The sequence below is a fragment of the Medicago sativa genome, chromosome 5 (assembly GCF_051527215.1).
Source record: "Medicago sativa cultivar Bolivia chromosome 5, Bolivia_mono, whole genome shotgun sequence".
Taxonomy (NCBI): Eukaryota; Viridiplantae; Streptophyta; class Magnoliopsida; order Fabales; family Fabaceae; genus Medicago; species Medicago sativa.
The window spans coordinates 73,053,697-73,075,470 of NC_140753.1; the positions used below are offsets into that span (position 1 = coordinate 73,053,697).

At 33.7% G+C, this 21,774-nt stretch overlaps 2 protein-coding genes and 1 pseudogene across 2 annotated transcripts; all 3 read right to left on the reverse strand.

Annotated features, from left to right (window-relative positions):
* Positions 1-939: 939 nt before the first annotated feature.
* LOC146924775 (membrin-11-like) lies at positions 940-4,130 on the reverse strand. Its single transcript, XM_085709732.1, has 4 exons — positions 3,818-4,130; positions 2,547-2,667; positions 2,310-2,459; positions 940-1,568 (listed from the first exon to the last, which is right to left on the reverse strand). The coding sequence occupies exons 1-4, from the start codon at positions 4,054-4,056 to the stop codon at positions 1,407-1,409; spliced, it is 672 nt and encodes a 223-aa protein (XP_085565858.1). The 5' UTR covers positions 4,057-4,130; the 3' UTR covers positions 940-1,406.
* A 6,061-nt stretch (positions 4,131-10,191) lies between these two features.
* On the reverse strand, positions 10,192-15,034 carry LOC146924776 (uncharacterized; annotated as a pseudogene).
* Positions 15,035-18,943: 3,909 nt separating this feature from the next.
* On the reverse strand, positions 18,944-20,860 carry LOC146924777 (uncharacterized). Its single transcript, XM_085710962.1, has 2 exons — positions 20,674-20,860; positions 18,944-20,249 (listed from the first exon to the last, which is right to left on the reverse strand). Exons 1-2 carry the CDS (start codon positions 20,858-20,860, stop codon positions 18,997-18,999), a joined length of 1,440 nt encoding a protein of 479 aa, XP_085567088.1. The 3' UTR covers positions 18,944-18,996.
* Positions 20,861-21,774: the final 914 nt, after the last annotated feature.

The following is a 21,774-nucleotide window of genomic DNA, read 5'->3' on the forward strand; positions in this document are numbered from 1 at the left end:
CAAAGATATAAACCGAATATGAAAAGTATGTAAGCAACAATACCAGAAGTAACAACTAATATATTACTGACTATCACAAGGTGTGTAAAGAAGACATCATGCATGTTCCATGAGGGATCTACTGATTTGAGATTATATGATTACTCATATTTGAATGGAAGGTTAATAAATACATTGGCAAAAAAATATTCTTAGTGGTTACTGCAGTAGACAACCCGTGAAAGTGCAATAGTTTCGAAGCTTGCGTCGGAGTTTGGACGCAAGAAATGGTAATTGTACCATGCAGTTCCAAACATCTTGGACATACAGTCATTTTCATTTAATATACTCCAAACATCTGAGTATATCAATCAATTCCACCAAAAAAATTGCTTACTTTAATATTCTCTCATTATAAAATAACGGAACAAATGAAAGTTAATACTCCCTCCGTTTCAAAATGAGTGTCGCTTTAGCAAAAAAAAATTGTTTCAAAATGAGTGTCGCTTTCAGTTTCCAATGTAATAATAACTTTTTCTTTTCAATTGTACCCTCCAATTAATACTTTGCACACTACTTTCAAAGTATTACTTTTAAAACTAATCAATAGTTAATAAGGATAATTTGGTAAAATAATCATTCTCTTTCTTTTAATCATTGCATTTCTTAATATGTGTGTAAACACCTAAAACGACACTCATTTTGAAACGGATGGAATATATGTAATACATTTGAAAATTGGTCAAAGTTTCTCACAAAAAGAACCAAAAAAATTTTTGACACTTGTTTCTTACTCCCTCCGGTCATATTTATAAGAGAAATTTGGGTCAACAAAAGTTGATGTATCTAGTTAAAAATTCAGTCCAAATACATGAACTTTTGTTGACCTAACTTTCTCTTATAAATAGGACCGGAGGGAGTAGTATAATTGAAGACTAGAGGGAGTATGAGCCAGTGTAATTGATTGCAACAATATTGATAAATCACTAAGCTACTTTGGTTCACTAGTTCCCTCGATTGCAAAGCATGCCAATGCAAGAAATCGTTGATACATACTAGCCATCCTCAGCACTTGTAAAAGAAAACAAATTACAATGAAAATTACAATATAGTATACAACAAATAAATGTACCAGATATTATCAAATCAACAAGAGTGAATTTAATCATTTTAGCAAGGCTGGATTAAATCCTGTCACGAATCTGAACAAACTATAATATACCATTCATTGACAATTCCGCCCAGAAATCTAGGGTGTCGGTGATAAACATGGGATTTATAAGCAGATTATGTATGTCTTTGAAGGAGCATTTTTTTCTTCTGAAAAAACTACTCTGCTGGTCAGCCTTGATAGACCTTAAATCAAAATTTTATACACTTTCCACAGAGGAACTTGAGAAATGTCAATTTTTCAACAACTGGGAGTGTTAACGTCTCCATAGAACAAAAGCAAACAAGAAAATGACAGTCAAAATCATCCCCGCATATTTGATCCATTGATCAACACGGTTACGTCTCTCAATTAGCCTCAAAACACGGTTTGATATCCCCGCTGTATTGAGAACATCCAACGCTTTCCTATGCGCACTCTGCACAAAGATATAAACCAAATATGACAGGTATGTTAGTAACAATACCAAAAGTAACACTAGTAGATCATGAGTGTTAACATTAATGCTAATATGGAGAAACATGTAAAAATGCCAAAACCAACTAAGCTGATGAAGAACATAACATCTAAGAATTGAGCAGGGGCGGGGTGTGTAAAGAAGACATCATGCATGTTCCATGAAGGATCTGCAGATTTGAGATTATATGGTTACTCGTTTATGCTCCATCGACAAAAATTATTCCTAGTTGAAAGAAAAGGAAAACAAAATCGAGGAGCTAGTGGTTGTTTGGAACTGCAGTAGACCACCCCTCAAAGGGTGGTGGTTTCAAAGCTTGGGTTAGGAGCAAGAAATGGTAATTGCACCGTGCAGTTCCAAAAATCCTTTTTACATGTTTAAGTTGTCATTACTTTAGAAGCCAGAGCAACAAAACAAGGTAAAGTGAATGTGAGAGAGACATAAGGCAGAGATATCACCAACAATAGAATAGCCACTTATCAATTACAATATACATTTTGCTGGAAAGGACTACTTCAGTTCACCCATAACCCCCAAAAATAACAAACATGAAATATGATCCACCAGTCACAATAGAAACGAGACGACATTATAAGTAAACCTAAACGATAGCATAATGGTGATTATTGCCCTCCTAATCATCAATTCAAGCTATTAAACATATACTTTGTTGCCGAGTGAAAGCAGAAAATAGGAAGATACCTTCAAGCGTTCCCTTTGTCCATGAATAGATGAAAGTATTGTCTCTCCAAGTGCATTAGCATTTTCCAATTCACGTGCAGAATTGCGAACCGACAGCATCGCTTGCGTATCATCGTCGAATATTCTCAAAACATGACTAGGATCCCCGTTCTGTTTCACCATAATTAACAACAAAAATCATGATTTAGCAAAGTAAAAGAAAAAGAAACAGTGAATCGCTAAACAACAATCACATACAACTCTTCCCAGAAGCTCTGCTCTTTCTTTAGCTTCCATCATTCGTTTATGATTCCTTGAGTTATATTTCTCCAAACTCTCTCTTAACGATTCGGCTTCTTCAGCTATTTGTTCCACTTTCCTACACCAAAAACATCACAATTAGAACAGAAACATCCTGACAACTAGAACAACATGCAAATCATATAAAAACAGCTATGAAACACTAACACAAACACAACACTGACATGTTACCATCAGTAATAATTTAAGAAATTAACATAATTCAGTGTCAGACACCAAACACACCTCCAATCTAAAGTGTCGGTATGAAGCACAGATATCGGACACTCGTGTCGACACCAATAATAATTTGAGAAAATGACATGATTCAATGTAATCACATCTGTCAATGTAATGACGTCTGACACTGACACGTGTCATACACCGCCACACCTTCGATGGTGCTATATCTACCTAGAAAAGAATAGTAACTGCATTATACAGACACTCCCAATTTCACTACCGAGAATGGAAATTACAGATTATACACTATTATTTCAATATCCTTGAAATTTAACAAAACATAAGAACTATAAATTCTTCTAAAACATAGAGTCAATTGAAACAACGGCATCATAATTATCAGAGTTAAAACACCAAGATCCTAATAACTAGAATACGTGAATCATATAAAAAATAGCTATGAAGCATTGACACTACACTGACACCTAAAGGCATCATAATTAGAACACCAAGATCCTAACAACTAGAACAACACGTGAATCACTGACAACTCAGCATTAGTGATAACTTGAGAAATTAACACAATTCAGCACGCCTCCAATCTAAATTGTCGGTTCGAAGTACAGACATAGACATGGACACTGACACAACGATACCAATAATAATCTTAGAAATTGACAGGATTCAATGTAATCACATATGTACGTGTCGGTGTCAGACACTTACACGTTCAATAACACACGTGCGGCCGACACATCTTCGAGTAGACGTGTCGGTGCATTATACAGATTCTCAATTTCACTACCGAACATTGAAATCACAGATTATACACACGATTAATTCAATATCCTTGACATTTAACAAAACTTGAGAACTAGAAATTCTTCTAAAACATATAGTGAATCGAAACAACAGCATCATAATTATCATAATGATCAAAACTAAAATCTAACAGAAACGAAAATTTCAGTTAAAATTCCGTTAAGATTAATAATCGATACAGTTAAAGAGACAGAGCAATAGAAAAAGCGAACGATTCGCAAAACCTTTTCCAGAGATCGCGTTGAGATTTGGCGCCAATTGATCGCGAGAGTTGATTCATTTCGACGCATAGAGATTGGATCTGAGTAATGTCTTTGCTAACGGCGAAGGAGAGATCGGAGGAGGAAGAAGATGAGTTGGAATATTCAAGGCGTTCGAGACGTTCGAGTCCGTCGCGTGTTCGGAGAAGAAGCTTTCTGGCGGTTTGGTGAATCTCCGATAGCGTTCCACCGCCAACTTCCATGGTGGTTATCGGAGCAACGAAACAGAGTTCAGTTTTTGGAAAGGAAACGGGGAACGAAACGTGAGAAAATGGTTAATAATGTTTCAAATGAGAAGTTGATTTAACTAATTTCTCATAAAAAGTTACTTTACAATTTATATTTTTGTGTTGTTATCGAATGCCCTGTATCATTCTAAAATAAACAATTATTTTTTTAAAAATTAAATATTTTGATTTCTAATACATCGAATCAAGGTTTTAAATAACGGTCACGGTCAAGATCGCGATCACGTATATGATTTCACGATTTCGACTGTTACGGGTGTTGCGATACCGATTGCAGTTGGCGCGGTGTGAATTAATCACAACATTGCACAACTCTTACATAATGATAGTAATGTAAATAACTTAAACTATAGATAGATTTGGATTCTAAACTAGATAAGGAGATAACATTATGTGATTTATGATTAAATATGTACTAAAAAATATGATTTTCATTTATCTTAATTGAAAAATATTCGGATTCTATGTCTATTGTCATGAAAAACATTTTTTTTACGGCCGTAACGGTGTTTCGTTGTGATTTTTGTTCACTTTGTAAAAATGGTAAAAAAACGGTAACATTGGCTACATATACCTTTTTGCCACGGACTTTTTCTCGGTAACAGACCGTTTTTTAAAACCTTGCATCGAATATACATATTTTTATAAATACTTATTATCCACAAAGAGTGTCCCAATAGCACTCGTTAACATTTTTATTTTACAAAATGAATTTCATTCTTTTGTTATTAACTTTTTTTTTTGTATAACAGAGCAAGTGTGGGTTTGCATGGGGTGGAGGGAGTGGGGCCGAAGGAGGTTGTGGTTGGCGAAGGGGCTACGTTGAGAGGGGTGAGGGAGGGAGAGGTGGTGGTTCGGGTGGGTGTCAAGAAGGGGAAGGGGTCCTGTGTTAGGGTGAGGGGGAGGTTGTGGTGAGAAATGGAGAGGGGGCGGTGGAAGAAGGAAGGGAGACGGGGTTAGCTCGTCCTCGTGACCTTAATGGGGCGCATGTCAAGAATCTGGTGAGAATGTATAGGTCTCATAAGGACGACTTGAAGTGGGCTAGAAATGGTTTGGTGGGAACGGTGATCAAAGAGGTGGCTATACCGCTAATTCAGAGTATAGTGGAGGATGCGGGTTTTAATGACCTCAACATTATTCCTTTGGGAGGGGATAAAGTTTTTGTTCACAGTTTATCGTAGGCGAATGCTATGAAAATAGTGGGTGATGCAAAACAATTCTTTGATCATATTTTTTTCTAATATTGTACGATAGGATAAGAAGGTGATGCCTTTTCAGGGAGGTGCTTGGCTGAGATTGTATGGGTTACCTTTACATGCATGGAATGAAAAATGCTTCGAGCTTTGTGTTCTTGATTGTGGATGTTACTTACGTAGGGACAACTGCTCCTTGGGTAGGAAACTCTTTGATTTTGCTCGGGTATTGATTGCAACGTCTTCTTTGGATTTTGTGAACATGGTTGATAAGATTTTGGTTGATGGCGTGTTAGTGGAGGTTAAAATTATTGAGGAATGGAGATTTAATTTGGGAGAAGATGCTTTCCTGTTTCAAGAGGAGGATGGGTCTAAGTATTCATGCTCAGATCATGCAGAAGTGCAAGGGGATCCTGAAGCTGGTAATCATGTTGATATCTTGGTTGATAAAATTGTGGAAGAGTTAGCGGAGGAGGAACATAAAGACTTGCATAATCTACACGTTGTTCATTATGTGCACGTGGAATCGGAAACTACGGTGCGTAATGATTTCCAAGCTACTCCGGATAGTTCTGAGACCGTGTCGCATATGGCTTCCTCTTTTCCTTTTCCACATGCAGTTCAAGCTAGGGAGGTTGCTCCGCAAGTTCCTAAGAGTACTGCTCGTTGACCGTGTAGTGGTGCTCCAATAGACGGTGATGCAGAAAGGTTATAAGAAGTAGCGGTGCTTGTTTCCGTCGCGAACGTACCTATAGTTAAGGTTTGACTCGGCCGTGAAGAATTCGTACAACTTTATGTCCACCAGGTGTTGCCCGTTCCACTTTGTCTGGTCCATGGAGCATGGAGTGGCTAAATGATCATAATCATGGCGGCACGAGTTTAATTTTTTTCTACTAAAAAGAAGTCTAAGAAGCTTGTGACGTTGGGTGATGGTAAGAGTAAGAGGTATGGTCAAGTTCCTTATCGCAGCAAAGCGGTGGTATGTTGCGGAATTCGGTTCAGAGTCTGAAAAAAGTGGCAAGGTTACTTAGTAAGGATTGCTCGGAGGTTCTGAAAATCCTGAAAAAGAAAGTCCATAAGCGTCAGGGTAAAGATAGATTGAAGTGGTTGGTGGAGGTTGTCAATCAATGTTCATCAGATGAAAACTCTTCAACGTCATTAGTAAATAATGATTGCAAACATTGGGTGGTATTACATGGGAGTGAGAAGGTGGCGGTAGAGGATGTTTGGAGAATATGAAAGGCTATAGGTGTGAAGTTTAATGGAGACACTCATAATATGTTCAATGTGTTGTCTAGAGCGGGGAAGGGTAACATGGAGCTAAAATATGTAGAGGAGAGAGGGGGGGGGGGGGGGGGGGGAGGGGAGCGCGGAGGGGGGAAGAGAGTTAGTGTTGTTGTTCCATGTGGTGTGTGTGTTGTGTGTGTGTGTGTGTGTGGGGGGGGGGGGGGGAGGGTGGTTAATGAAGCTATTATCTTGGAATGTCAGGGGGTTGGGTGGGTTAGAAAAGTGAAGGGAAGTAACAAAGTTGTCTATATGTGATGATTTTTTTGTGTACATCTTTGTGGGGTAATTCGAATTTTAGTTCTCCTTTCGCTCCTATGCAGGGCCGTTAGGGGGTTTATTAACCCAGTGGGATAATTCTGAGGTGGAGGTGTGATCATCTGTTAGCAGTGAGCATGTTCTAATAATTGATACAGTTACTGAGACAGAGCGATGGAAAAAGTGAACAATCCGCAAAACCTTTTCCAGAGATCACGTTGAGATTTGGCGCCAATTGATCGCGAGAGTTGATTCATTTTGACGCATAAAGATTGGATTTGAGTGATGTCTTTTATTACATCGAAAGAGAGATCAAAGGAAGAAGAAGATGAGTTGGAATACTCAAGGCGTTCGTGACGTTCGAGTCTGTCGCATGTTCGGAGAAAAAGCTTTCTGGCGGTTTGGTGAATCTTCGATAGCGTTCCTCCGCCTCCTTCCATGGTGGTTATCGGAGTAACGAAACAGACTTCCGTTTTGGAAACGAAATGTGAGAAATTGGTTAATAAAGTTTCAAATGAGAAATTGATTTAACTAATTTCTCATAAAAAGTTAGTTTACAATTTTTTTTTTTTTTTGACGCAACGAATTTCATTTTTTTTTTCAAAATTGTTTAACATATTCCTTAAAGAAAACTATTCAATATAAAATGTTTTTTTTTTGACAAATATTAACATAAATTGTTATTTTGAGTAGTTTCTCATGAAGAGATTTTTTTTTTAAAAAAAATGTATGTGATTTGAATAACTTTTATCAACAAAAAAAATTGTAAAAACATGTTTTTTGAAAGAAAAAAAAATGATTTTTTTACGTTGAATTTATTTACATTATATATCTAAGCTAGTGAATGACAAAATTCTCACAAATAGCATTTTTAACAATATAAACCAAAAATCATATTATTTAATCTATAAAAAACTAGTTCTAAAATACAAGTGGTAAAAATTTAGCTTTGTAAATTTGAAGACAATTGTAAGTGTTATTTTAAATGATGATAATTTTGTCTCCGTGAGGTTAACTCAGTTTTTTGAATAATTGCACAATATATGTAGGGGCCACTTCTTCTTATTTAATATGTATGAGCTATAGCCAATAGGCCATTTGACACAAAAAAAAAAAAAACAATGATAATTTTCTCCTTCAATTTTTAGAAAAAAATAGCTAGTTGACCATTATTAATATCATTCTAAATCATTTCGATCAATTCAATTCAAAACAAGTAATAAGATTCCTATTAGAAAAATTATACTTGTAAAAAATGCAATTATAGAAATATAATAATAATATTATTAGTATACTAGTAATTGTGAAATCCTCTTAAAAATACTAATAATTGTAAAATATTCATTAATTTTATTTTATTTTGAGAAAAATATTAATTAAATAAGGGTTTGAATTTTTATTATATTTTTCAACTCTTTACTTTATTTATAATCAAAAGAAAAAAGTCTTAAAAAAACACGAGTTAAAGGAAAATTTATAAATTTTAAAAAAATAGGTAATTTATATTATAAGTCAAACTAATATGATATTGACCATTTAAAAATGTTCCAAATGTGGAATCTTACTATCTTTAAGGAAAAAAAAGAATTTTATAATAATAGAATATAGAGATTAGATATAATACTTAATAAAAATATACTAAATAATAGAATTGTGTCAATATCAGAAGTCCTCTTATAGAATTATTTAAAATTAAGGTAATTATTTTAGAGTGGATGTTAAATAAGGTAGAATAATATTTATTTTCACATATATTTGGTTTAAGCTATTATAAAACAAAAATTTAGAAATAAGCTTTAATTTCTTCATTACACAATAACAGTTATGGACTTGGACTATTGCTAATTTTTATTTCATAATTAACATATTTATATATAATATTGAGAATGTTTGTTCATTATTTTTTATGTTAAAAGGTTTTCTATAAAAATGTTGTTATGCTGATCATGATGGTCTAGAAACCACTTTTTTAATATTAACAAAAAAAGAAAGTAAAGGAAATCACCTTTTAACAGATAGATCTATACAATTTTAATTTCAAACAATAATTACTGTTTAACTTATAAGTCTTTTTTTTTTTTTACAAACTTAGAATTTATTTATACCATCCTTAAAAAAATATTTATGGAAGGATATTGTTAAGAAAATGATATATATTTATATTACTGTAGTAATAGATTTTATAAAAACTCATTAGAGAGCGAAAATTACCTTTTAAATTCATCAGCTTGATTTCATTTTAATTGTTTTTTCTAACAAATAAACGATATTAATTCATTCAAATTGATAGGGTACACATATACAATACATATTCAAAGTCGCTAAAAATAAAAAGGATGAAATCTGCGAACGAATTCATATCATCCATGTTAAAAGCATAAAACGCCTGAGTAGATATGTCTACAATATGATTATATTGAAGCCACTGAAATACTCATGTTTGCGGATCTGCAATGTTAACAACGAAAAAGTCATTGATTGAATTTGCACTTGATTAAAGCTAATCTTTCAACTTGAATCAATTAAACACCGTATTAAGACGGGAAATAAAAAATACACCGTACAAAGATGGAAAAGCAAAATAAACAACATCGTATTGCTAGCAAAAGAAAACACTTTTTAACAGATAGAATTATAGCATTTTAATTTCAAACAATAATTAAAGTTTAACTTATAAGATTTTTTTTGACAAACTTATAAGTTATTTATACCATCCTTAAAAAAATATATTTATGTTAGGATATTATAAAGAAAATACTATATATTTATATTACTCTAATAATAGATTTGATAAAAAACTCATTAGAGAGCGAAAATTACCTTTTAAAAAATACACCGTACAAAGATAGGAAATCAAAATAAACAAAGGCATATTACTAGCAAATTGTGTTGCCATTATACAAATCCATTTATTCTTATTTTTTATTATAAAGAAATCCATATATTATTAATTCACCTATTTTGAAACAAAATCATTTTTGTTTAAAACTACCCAAAAACTTTTGTTTTAATTAAAATTATGTTTGCTTGAAAGTATATATATTTTTAAAAAACTCGGCATTGACACAATGATCGATTAATTCGAGGGGTTCAATTTTACCGTCTATTTATGAGAGCCCTGTTTAAAACAAAGCTAAGTATAAAGTAACACACCAAAAGAAAAATATATTTTCAAATACGAGGTAGTTGTGAGTATTTTGATTGTAATCATAAAGAAATTCATTATATTATATGGTGGACAAAACAGAAAAGAAAAAAAAAATACAACAATGCGAGTTGTTACATATCTAAATTTTATTATGAGGAAAAAAAAGTAACGATTCATTAAACCAAAAGGACATAAGATAATCATAATTCAAAGGTGAAGCAAGAGATCCAAATGCTCATCATCATTTTCATTTGCATCATTAGCTTCAGTCATTGAGCTTGTAGGAATTGTATCCTTGAAAAGAAGTAGCTCTTTCTTTTCAGTTTGTATTGCTTCAATACAATTATCAGGGGGAGTCATTGGCCTTCTCCAAACATCAGTGTCTCGAATGTTGAATACATGATGGCTCGTTGATGTCTCACAAGCTGAATCCAAATTATCATTACCAGAAGAGAGAAACATGCTCATATCCTCAGTGTTAATAGGACAAAATGGAGGAGTTGTAATTGGTATCGAGCCATCATTCACATGAAATCTATTTCTATCAACACTTGGACGAGGATTGAAGTCATTACTGTTGATAGGACAAAATGGAGGAGGAGTTGATCTATTCCTAGCCTCACTGTCTCGAATGTGGAACACACGATGACTCGTTAATGTATCACGAGTTGAATCCCAATTAGTATTACCAGAAGAAAGAAACATGCTCAAATCATTATTGTTAATAGGACGAAATGGAGGAAGAGTTGCACTTGGAATAGTGCCATCATTCACATTGTGAAATCTATTCGTATTACCACTTGGACGAAGGTTGAAATCGTTGAACACAATAGAATTATTCCTATGATTTGAACCCTCTCCATATGGAAGATATCGAGAGTTTCTTTGATTCTGAAAAATTGGTCTTGAAGGATTTCGAGACCAATTTGCAGAGCCTTAGGAACCAACAACATTGGATGAGAAATTTCGAGCTAAGTTTTCATGATAAGAAGAAAGAAGAGTAGTGTTGGGTGAGCTCATATGTTGTTGTGGGCTACTTGTTAGACCCGACCCTAAGGGCAGTTCTCGATGTTGTTGATGGCTACTTGTTAGACCCGAGCCTAAGGGTAGTGCTCGATGTTGTTGGTGGCTACTTGTTGGACCCGAACCTAAGGGTATTGCTCGATGTTGTTGTGGGCTACTTGTTAGACATGAGCCTAAAGGGTACTGCTCGATGTTGTTGTTGTCTCGTATGTTGTTGTGGGCTACTTGTTAGACCCGAGCCTAAGGGCACTGCTTGAAGTTGTTGGTGGGTACTTGTTAGACCTGAGCCTAAGGGCAGTGCTCGATGTTGTTGTGGGCTACTTGTTAGACCCAAGCCTAAGGGTTGTACTCGACCATAACAAGATGTTGTTATGAATGATGTACTATCATTGGCAGAAAAGGGAAAATTCGTCATTGACAGAGCTGCAACATCATCACTGTTATTCATGTGATACCTCTCTGCATTTGACATGTGAAACAAATATTAACTTAAAGTAATAATAAAAATAAACACAACAACAACAACAACAACAACAGTAGTAGTAGTAGTAGTAGTAGTTGTAACAGCCCAGGCGGGTCCCGGCTAGGCACTGTACCCCCCGGCACTGTTACTCACAAGCTTAATCACCACCCCTGTAACACCCCGTTTTCCCAACGTAAAAATTTCATAACAATTATCAGAGTTTTTCATCACGAAACGGAATGTCACATATCTTTTCTTAAAAATCATAAATGGAATAAATTAATATTTATCCTTCGAAATTCAATCAACAATTAATTGATACTTTGCAGCGGAATTATTCATCATCTCATAAAAGTCTCATAAATCTTAGTTCAATAATAATTCTTAAACTTCAAAAGCAATACGTAAGGGAACAAAAAATAGTATTAAAATCCCCATCCCGTTACGTATCAGAGCACCTAAGGACACAGTGAGAGATAGTCACCCACGATCGCAACTAATCTTGATTACCTGCAAGTTACCCATACGAAGAGCAACATTTTCAAGCAGAAGGGGTGAGATTTCTCAAACAATAATATTAAGCTCATAAATCATAAATTACATTTAACAATATAAACATCTTATAATTTAACAATTATAATCAAATACATAGACATCATCATTTCATCTTAGCAATATATCATCATATAGCAGTCACAATCATCGTCACATATCATCATACTAAAAGGCATCACAAAGTAATTCGTTAAAACATCACAACTTAACAACTTGACTTGACAATGCATCTAGACTCGACTATGCAACTCTTAACGTCTTAAACCATCTTGAATCATCATGAAAATGCAAATGCATGTGGTACCAATCTAGGGCATAAGCCCTCGTCGCTTATGAGCATAAATATACTCCTAGGGCATAAGCCCTCGTCGCTATTGAGCAAAAGCTCCTAGGGCATGAGCCCTCGTCTCTGGTTGAGCAAAAGCTCCATCATCGTGGTTGAGCAAAAGCTCCATCGTCGTGGTTGAGCAAAAGCTCCAGGGCATGAGCCCTCATCTATAAATGAGTATGCATGGACTCAACATCTTACGTCTTAGAAACTTCATGAACATCTTACAACTCTTTGACTTAGACCGACATTTACATCTTAAATAAGACCAACAACAACATATGCAGTACTTATAAGGTCACATCATAACAACATCGTAACATAAAAGCATCAATGATAATCATAACATCTCAAACATCGTATCAATCATAAGCATCATAAATAATACATATAGTGCATAAATAACAAATCTCACATCATTAATAATCTTAGTCATCTTAACTTAGGCTTCCTGGACAGATTCTAATCATCTAGACATCCTTCCTTTCCTACTACAAGTTCATCTTAAAACTACGCGATCTTTAAATAGTAAAACATCTTTATAAGACTCATCAATTACACATCTTTACATGACACATCTTTAAATCATCTATCTTCAAATAGCACATCTTTATATAACACATCTTTAAATCACACATCTTCAAATATCACATCTTTATATAATTCTCTAGCCAAAATATAAACGAACATGTACATAAATAATATACAGGTAATCAGTCATTAAAAATCAGTACGGCAAAATATCAAATAAGTAACATCACGGTTGATATCGACTTTGGTAAGTAAAATTATACCACATATAAATTATCTTCAATCTTAATGAAGTTAGCAAGTGAAGGACCTGTAGGTATACAAGGCAATGACTCGGCATCTCAAACAAAAAGGACCTTAATTATATATAACCAAAAACATCTTGCTACTAAATATAATCTATCTATTCATAAATAAAAAGGCTGAATATTTTAGGTTTAGGGTCCACGTTCTTTTCAAAGCTTAGTTATGGATAATAAAGTTAAACCAATCAGGAAAACAATTCATAACATATGAAAACTCAATTATATCAAGCAGGGAACACTAATAATATAGCAAGGTTCATGTCAGATATTAATGAAGTAAGTACTTTAATATATCATGCAAGAAAGAATAGTCAAGCAGAGAAACCTAGTATTTCAATGAATAATATAGACTGTTCGTATCAATTATACATAACTCTAGGCATGGTTCAATTAATCCATTGCGACAAAAACAAAATTAAAATAAATAATGAACACTGCCATAAACGAAATAACGAAAGGAAAATCATATCATGAATTAACACAAAACTTCACAATTCAAAAATAAGATCATACTCAAAAGCACAACAAATTAGAACATGAATTTAACATGAATAATGAATTCATCAAAAGATCACAAATACAAGGAAAATAAACACAAACCCTTCACTACTCATACATTCATACAACCCTTATGGTGAATAGAGACTCCCCCCCTTACATCAATTCAACGGTTTTTCATCACCTAATCATCAATTCTCACTCAAACCCTAATTCTCATAATCTTACAAAACTCATCCTAAAACACGTTAGATGCAATCTAATGATCTACAGACTTAATATTAGTGAAAGATAGTCTCACCCTTACCTTAGATTGTTTTTCTGAAATCAAAAGCAGCGTTCTTCGTTCCTAGGGTTCTCTCTCTGAGTTCTCCTCTTTCTCCAAAAAACGGTTTAACGTAAAAACTTTTTCTAACCTTAGCTTCCTTATTTATAATACTAATCACTCTTCCTAAATCTATTTAGGCCCAATAATTTATTATTCTTTCTATTCTAACCTCCAATTCTACTTACACTAATAATTCTCATATTCTAATAAATAATAGAATGATGCCACATAATAAAATACTAACACCTCATATAAATAAATAAATCACATAAATAGACTCTAACTTAATAAAATAATTAAATAAAAAGGAGGGCGTTACAACCCCCCCTAGCTCAATTGGTAGTGGGAATGCATTGAACTAGTACTTAACCCCAGGTACTAGGTTCGATTCCCACGGGAGGCAAAAACACCACTATAGGGGGGGGGGGGGGGGTGGTGATTAAGCTTGTGAGTAACAGTGCCGGGGGGTACAGTGCCTAGCCGGGACCCGCCTGGGCTGTTACAGTAGTAGTACTAATAATAATAAAAATAATAATAATAATAATAATAACGATTTTGTTCTTTATTTTTTTTTCTCGTTATTTTCGTCATTTTGATCAAATTGCATATAAATTGTTAAGATCTGATTTTATATCGATAAGTGCTCTTACTGTTCAAATCTATTGTCCTTAACTCATGTTTTCGTATGAATTTTAGATTTGATCCGTGAAAGTTCACTTGCAAACTGACCAAAATAATACTAATAATATATAGTGGGTTATTCCTTTTACACAAAACCTTATTTCTAAGATATGATATTTTAAAAAAATGACATTAATAACAAGAATGATACCTTGGTTGAAATTGTGGACACCCATTAGATGATGATTTTGGGGTCTTTCTAGCATGGTTTGTGTTGTTGTGAGGTAACCATTTTCTGACTGATGATTATTGCGAGCTTGAGTATCAGGCTAAATAGGACGGGTATTTCCATTGTTTTCAGTTATTTCTCTACGCAAAGCCCAAAAATTATTCACCATGGCTATGAAAAATAATACTCTAAAGTAAGCTCAAGAAAATTCAGAAGAGACTAATCGGCTATATGCTAAAAATTTAATAGTCCTAAATGCTTTATTTATAGGCTAAAGTGCAACTTTGGCCCCCTATCTTTCAAAAAGTTGCGATTTTGGCCCCCTAACTTTGAAAACTACAATTTTGGCCCCCCATGTTTAGGGAAATATGCTCTTTTAACCCCCTAACATAAGGGAAATATGTCTTTTGACCCCTTATCTTTTCAAAATGTTGCGATTATGACCCCTATCTTTTCAAAATGGCCCTTTTTTTTGGACACGTGTTGCCTTCTCAGCAGTTTTCAAAGTTAGGGGGCCAAAATTGTAGTTTTCAAAGTTAGGGGGCCAAAATCGCAACTTTTTGAAAGATAAGGGGCCAAAGTTGCACTTTAGCCTTATTTATAATACTTTAAATAAAGTATACAAGGAAGGTCATATAATATGAATGTCTCGATACACGTAACGAGAGTTGGTGACTCGATACAGGTAACGAATGTTGGTCAAAACAATGTATACAAAATTATACATAAGTCAAATCATATTTTACCATTTTACACTGTCATAATATTCTTTGAATAAAACAGTGTATAACTTAGGTATACCGTCTACGGTTTTTGTTTTTATTAAATTTTTACTCTGAATCAACCTTGAGGCTATTAATTACCTTGTGTCATAATTAATATTTGAAGATAAAAATACATAAAATAAAAAATAAAAAAGATAAAAAATAAAAGTCCATGAGCAAATTTAGCAAAATCATATTAAAAAGGAATGATGTAAATGCAATACGATTTTTTTTTTTTTTAATTTGACTTCTAGAATTTTGTAATACCTTATACGATTTTAAGTACTGTCGAAAGACCCCACAAACCAATACAAATTTTTTCAAAGAGTTTTGTCCTTACTCGCATGTTTTTCAAGAAACTTCCCAAAAAGTCATATATCCAAAATTACTTCAAGTTAAACACGCTTAGTTGTGGAGTTTTTATGATATAGACTATTGAGAGAGAAAAAAAAGTATCGTGTTGGTATAAGTTGTACCAATCAATTTGTATAAATTATCCTTCAATCCAATAATTGCACAAACCTCGAGATCCCTCTCATTCTGATGTAAGTTCAGTACCATTGTGTGTCTCTTAGCTTAGAAGCGTCCTAAGAGACACTTCAACTAGGTAGATGTCGGAATAGGTCAGACCGTTCCTCAGGGGACTATGACCCAACCTACTTAAGGTATGTTCGGTTTAACTCGTTTAGTAAATAGGTTAGGCTCTGGCTTTACAAAAAGCCCATTAATTTAAATAGGTCGGGCTCAGGTTTATAGAAAAGCCTACTAAGCATACCAGGTCGACCCGTATATGTGTATTTGCATATACTATATTATATTAATAAATTTCCGGTTCCTTCAAATTTTCAATACCCCAATTTATTTATTTATTTTGTAATTTTTTTTTCATTCGGGATTTCCAATAAGTTATAAAACTCTTGGTATTACTTTCTTATTCCAATTCCAAAGAGCACAAATATTTTTTTTTGTATTACCCACTTAATCTCTTATTATTGTCATTTCCATCTCATTTCAAATTATAAAGTATGGAACCATATTAATAAAAAAAAAAGGCAATAGGTCATTTGTATGCAGTATATACTTATTAGCCTCTACAAAATGGATGTACACTTTTACAAAATTCTATTGAAATACAAGCAATGTATGCTTATAAAGGGGAAAAAAGGAGGTACAAGCTTTACAAAATTTTATTGACCTATTAGCCTTTTAAATAATATTTGTTTATTAGTCTTTTATAAATAGGCCAAAGGTTTTATTTAAAATCCTTAGCATTAACTTGACTTTTATAATGGCTAATAGGATAGACCGGGCTTAAAGCAAAGCCTTTGATAGACTAATAGGTAAGGTTCAGGCATTAGTTTTTAAAACTAGGTGTAACATATTTAAGAAAAGCTTGGCCTGACCCGACTTATTCCTACCTCTACAACTAATGGTGTTCGCGGTGCGATTTAGATGCTGGATTTACTGACATTCAGATTGTGCATACGAGTGGAGCAAAGGTCTTCATATAATTTTCAAGTAAAGGAGGGGTCATGGGAACTGAATTTTTTAGCTCTTTATTTGAGGAATTTAGTGTTTGGTATCCAACATTCTCATATTAGGAGAGATGAATTTGGTTGCGGTTATTTGGAGTTTCTCTGCATGCATGGACGATAACCACAAAATGTTGGTCATTACCTTTTAATATTCCCCTAATTTAATGATGTATTGAGTGATTTCATGACCTAAATCATCTAACATATGTCTATTTAGGATTTTAGGAATTTATTTAGTTTTATTTGCTAAGTAGTTATTTGGAACTAATAATGATTATTATGGTTGATTTTGTGAAACAAGTTGAGTAATTGTTGTGAAGTTATAAGAAGATGCAGTGTTTGAGTGTAAGGAGGATGGCATGGTGAAAGAGGGAGGGAGAATAAGATCTAGTTAGTGGAGGGATATTTTGGCCATTTGTAGAGGTGTAAGATTGGAGGGTGGGAAGTTGGTTTGATGAGAGACTAGTGAGGGTGGTGGGTAATGGGACCAAGACTTTATTCTGGTCAGATCAGTGGTTAGAGGGATGTGTGTTGCAAGACAAGTTTAGACGATTATTTGACTTATTTGAGAACCAATCGATGATGGAGGCTGAGATGTCTTCATTAGGTTGCGATGTCGGGGAGGATGGTTGGAAGTGGCACTGTATGCTGTTGGCGCAGGAGGAGGAGAAAATGGGGGCTGTGTAGTCTTTTGTTTTCTAATATTTTCTAGCAGGATTGTGTGAAACTGAATGCTGCAAGTCTCAGAAAATGCTACAAGAAAAGAATAAATGATGAGCCGTTTCCACTTCCCTACACCCGGTCACACAAACTTGCGCCTCCTGAGAAAGAATCCCACGAGCCACAAAATTTGCCATAGTTGGCAACCAGTTACGGAGAAGTCTCCATGCGAGAATAAAGACATCACTTTTTTATTATTAAAAAAAAGAAAGAAAAATAAATCACTTTTTTTAGCAAATAAAATTATACCGTTTTATTTTCAAACAATAATTAAAGTTTAACTTATAAGTTGTTTATGAAATTTTATTTATATAAGGATATTATTAAGAATTATGAACTATATATAATTTAATTTAAATTTTTTTAAAAGTCATTCATGTTATATATGTTAAAACAATGACGTGCTTTTAGTAAATTACTATCTTTCAATACGTTATTTTTTGATACTATTTTTTTTTTTTTTTTTGTGGTGGTCGGGGTTCGAACCCCGGACCTTGCATATATTATGCATTGTCCCTACAAACTAAACTAAGCTCACGAGGACATTTTATTGTTGATACTATCTTTCAATACGTTATATTGACTCTAATAGTATATTTTATATTAGAGAGTGAAAATTACCTTTTAAATTCATCAGCTTAATTTCATTTTAAAAATATTACTACCAAATTGTTTTGTCACTCGGTACAAATCCATATATTATTAATTCAACTATTTTGAGACAAAATCATTTCTGTTTAAAAGTACACACACTTTTGTTTTCATTAAAATTATGCTTGCTTGAAAGTATATAGTTTTAAAACTCGGTATATGGTCTAATGACCGATTCATTTGAGAAGTTCAATCTCATCGTCTATTTGCGAGAACCTCATTTAAAACAAAATTTTGTATAGACTAACTCACCGAAAGAAAAATATATTTTTGTATACTAATAAACCATGAGTATTTCTTTTGTAATCATAAAGTAATTCATTATGTTGTATGGTGGACAAAGCTACAAATACAACAATGAGAGCCATGTCTAATGAGAGTTGCAACATATCTAAAATTTATTATGAGAAAAAAAGTAACGATTCATTAAACCAAAAGGACATAAAATGTTCATTCACCATTCAAAGGTGAAGCAAGAGATCCAAATGCTCATCATCCTCATTTTCATTTGCATCATCTGCTTTAGTCACTGGGCTTGTAGGAATTGTATCCTTGAAAAGAAGTAGCTCTTTCGTTTCAGTTTGTATGGCTTCAAAACCATTATTAGGGGGGATCATCAATCTATTCCTAGCTTCACTGTCTCGAATATCGAACACACGATGACTCATTGATGTATCACGAGATGAATTCCAATTAGCATTTCCAGAAGAAACAGACCTGCTCAAATCATTATTGTTAATAGGACGAAATGGAGGAGGAGTTGCACTTGGAATAGAGCCATCATTCACAATGTGAAATCTATTCGTATTACCACTTGGACGAAGGTTGAAATTGTTGAATAAAAAAGAATTATTCCTACGATTTGAACCCTCTCCATATGGAAGATATCGAGAGTTCCTTTGATTCTGAAAAATTGGTCTTGAAGGATTCCGAGACCAATTTGCAGAACCTTGGGAACCAACAACATTGGATGAGAAATTTCGAGCTAAGTTTTCATGATAAGAAGAAAGAAGAGTAGTGTTGGGTGAGCTCATATGTTGTTGTGGGCTACTTGTTAGACCCGAGCCTAAGGGCAGTGCTTGATGTTGTTGTGGGATACTTGTTAGACCTGAGCCTAAGGGCAATGCTCGATGTTGTTGTCTCATATGTTGTTGTGGGATACTTGTTAGACCTGAGCCTAAGGGCAGTGCTCGATGTTGTTGGTAGCTACTTGTTAGACCCAAGCCTAAGGGCAGTGCTTGATGTTGTTGTGTGCTACTTGTTAGACCTGGGCCTAAGGGCAGTGCTCGATGTTGTTGTCTCATATGTTGTTGTGGGATACTTAATAGACCCGAGCCTAAGGGCAGTGCTCGATGTTGTTGTGGGCTACTTGTTAGACCTGAGCCTAAGGGCAGTGCTCGATGTTGTTGTGGGATACTTGTTAGACCTGAGCCTAAGGGCAGTGCTCGATGTTGTTGTCTCATATGTTGTTGTGGGCTACTTGTTAGACCCGAGCCTAAAGGCACTGCTCGATGTTGTTGGTGGCTACTTGTTAGACCCGAGCCTAAGGGCAGTGCTTGAGGTTGTTGCGGGATACTTGTTAGACCTGAGCTTAAGGGAAGTGCTCGACCATAACGAGTTGCTGTTATGAATGATGTACTATCATTGGCAGAAAAGGGAAAATTCGCCATTGACAGAGTTGTAGCATCAACACTGTTATTCATGTGGTACCTCTCTGCAGTTGACATGTGAAACAAATATTAAGTTAAATTAGTAGTAGTAGTAGTAATATTAATAATAATAATAATAATATTAATAATATTAATAGTAATAATAATAATAATAATAATAATAATAATAATAATAATAATAATAATAATAATAATAATAATAATAATAATAATAATAATAATAACAACGATTTCATTCTTTATTTTTTTACGTTATTTTCATAATTTTGATCAACTTGCACATAAATTCTTAAGATTCGATTTTATATCGATAAGAGCTATTACTGTTCAAATCTATTGTCCTTCACTCACGTCCTTCAAATGGACCAAAATAATACTAATAATTCATAGTGGGTTATTCCTTTGACACAAAACCATATTTTTAAGATATGACATTTAAAAAAAGGACATTAATAACAAGAATGATACCTTGGTTGAAATTGTTGACATCCATTAGATGATGATTTTGGGGTCTTTCTAGCATGGTTTGTGGTGTTGTGAGGTAAGCATTTTCTGATTGATGGTTATTGCGAGTTTGAGTATGAGGCTGAACAGGACGGGTATTGCCATTGTTTTCAGTTATTTCTCTACGCAATGCCCAAAAATTATTCACCATGGCTATGAAAAACAATACTCTAAAGTAAGCTCAAGAAAATTCAGAAGAGACTAGTTGGCTATATGATAAAAATTTTATAGTCCTGAACTCTTTATTTATAATGTTTTAAATAAAGTATACAAGGAAGGTCATATAATATGAATGTTGGTCAAAACAATGTATGAAAAATTATACATAAGTCAAATCATATTTTACCATTTTACACTGTCATAATATTCTTTGAATAAAACAGTGTATAACTTAGGAATACCGTCTACGGTTTTTGTTTTTATTAAATTTATACTCTGAATCAACCTTTAGGCTATTAATTACCTTGTGTCATAATTAATATTTCAAGATAAAAATACATAAAATAAAAAATAAAAAAGATGGAAAATAAAAGTCCATTTGAAAATTTAGCAAAATCATTTAAAAGGAATGATGTAAATGCAATAAGAATGATTTTTTTTTTTTTTAATTTTATTTCAAGAATTTTGTAATACCTTATACGATTTTAAGTATTGTCGACATATCCCACAAACCAATACAATTTTTTTAACGTGTTTTGTCCTTACTCGCATGTTTTTGAAGAAACTTCTCAAAAAGTCATATATCCAAAATTACTTCAAGTTAAACACGCTTAGCTGTAGAGTTCTTATGATATAAAATATCGAGAGAAAAAAAGTATCGTTTTGGTATAAGTTGTACCAATCAATTTGTATAATTTATCCTTCAAACCAATAGAGATCCCTCTCATTCCGATGTAAGTTCAGTACCATTGTGTGTCTCTTAGCTTAGAAGCATCCCAAGAGACACTTCAACCTGGTGGTAGATGTGGGAATAGGTCAGGCCGCTCGTCAGGGGCCAATGACCCGACCTACTTAAAGTCGTTTAGTAAATAGGTTAGGCTCTGGCTTTGCAAAAAGCCATTAATT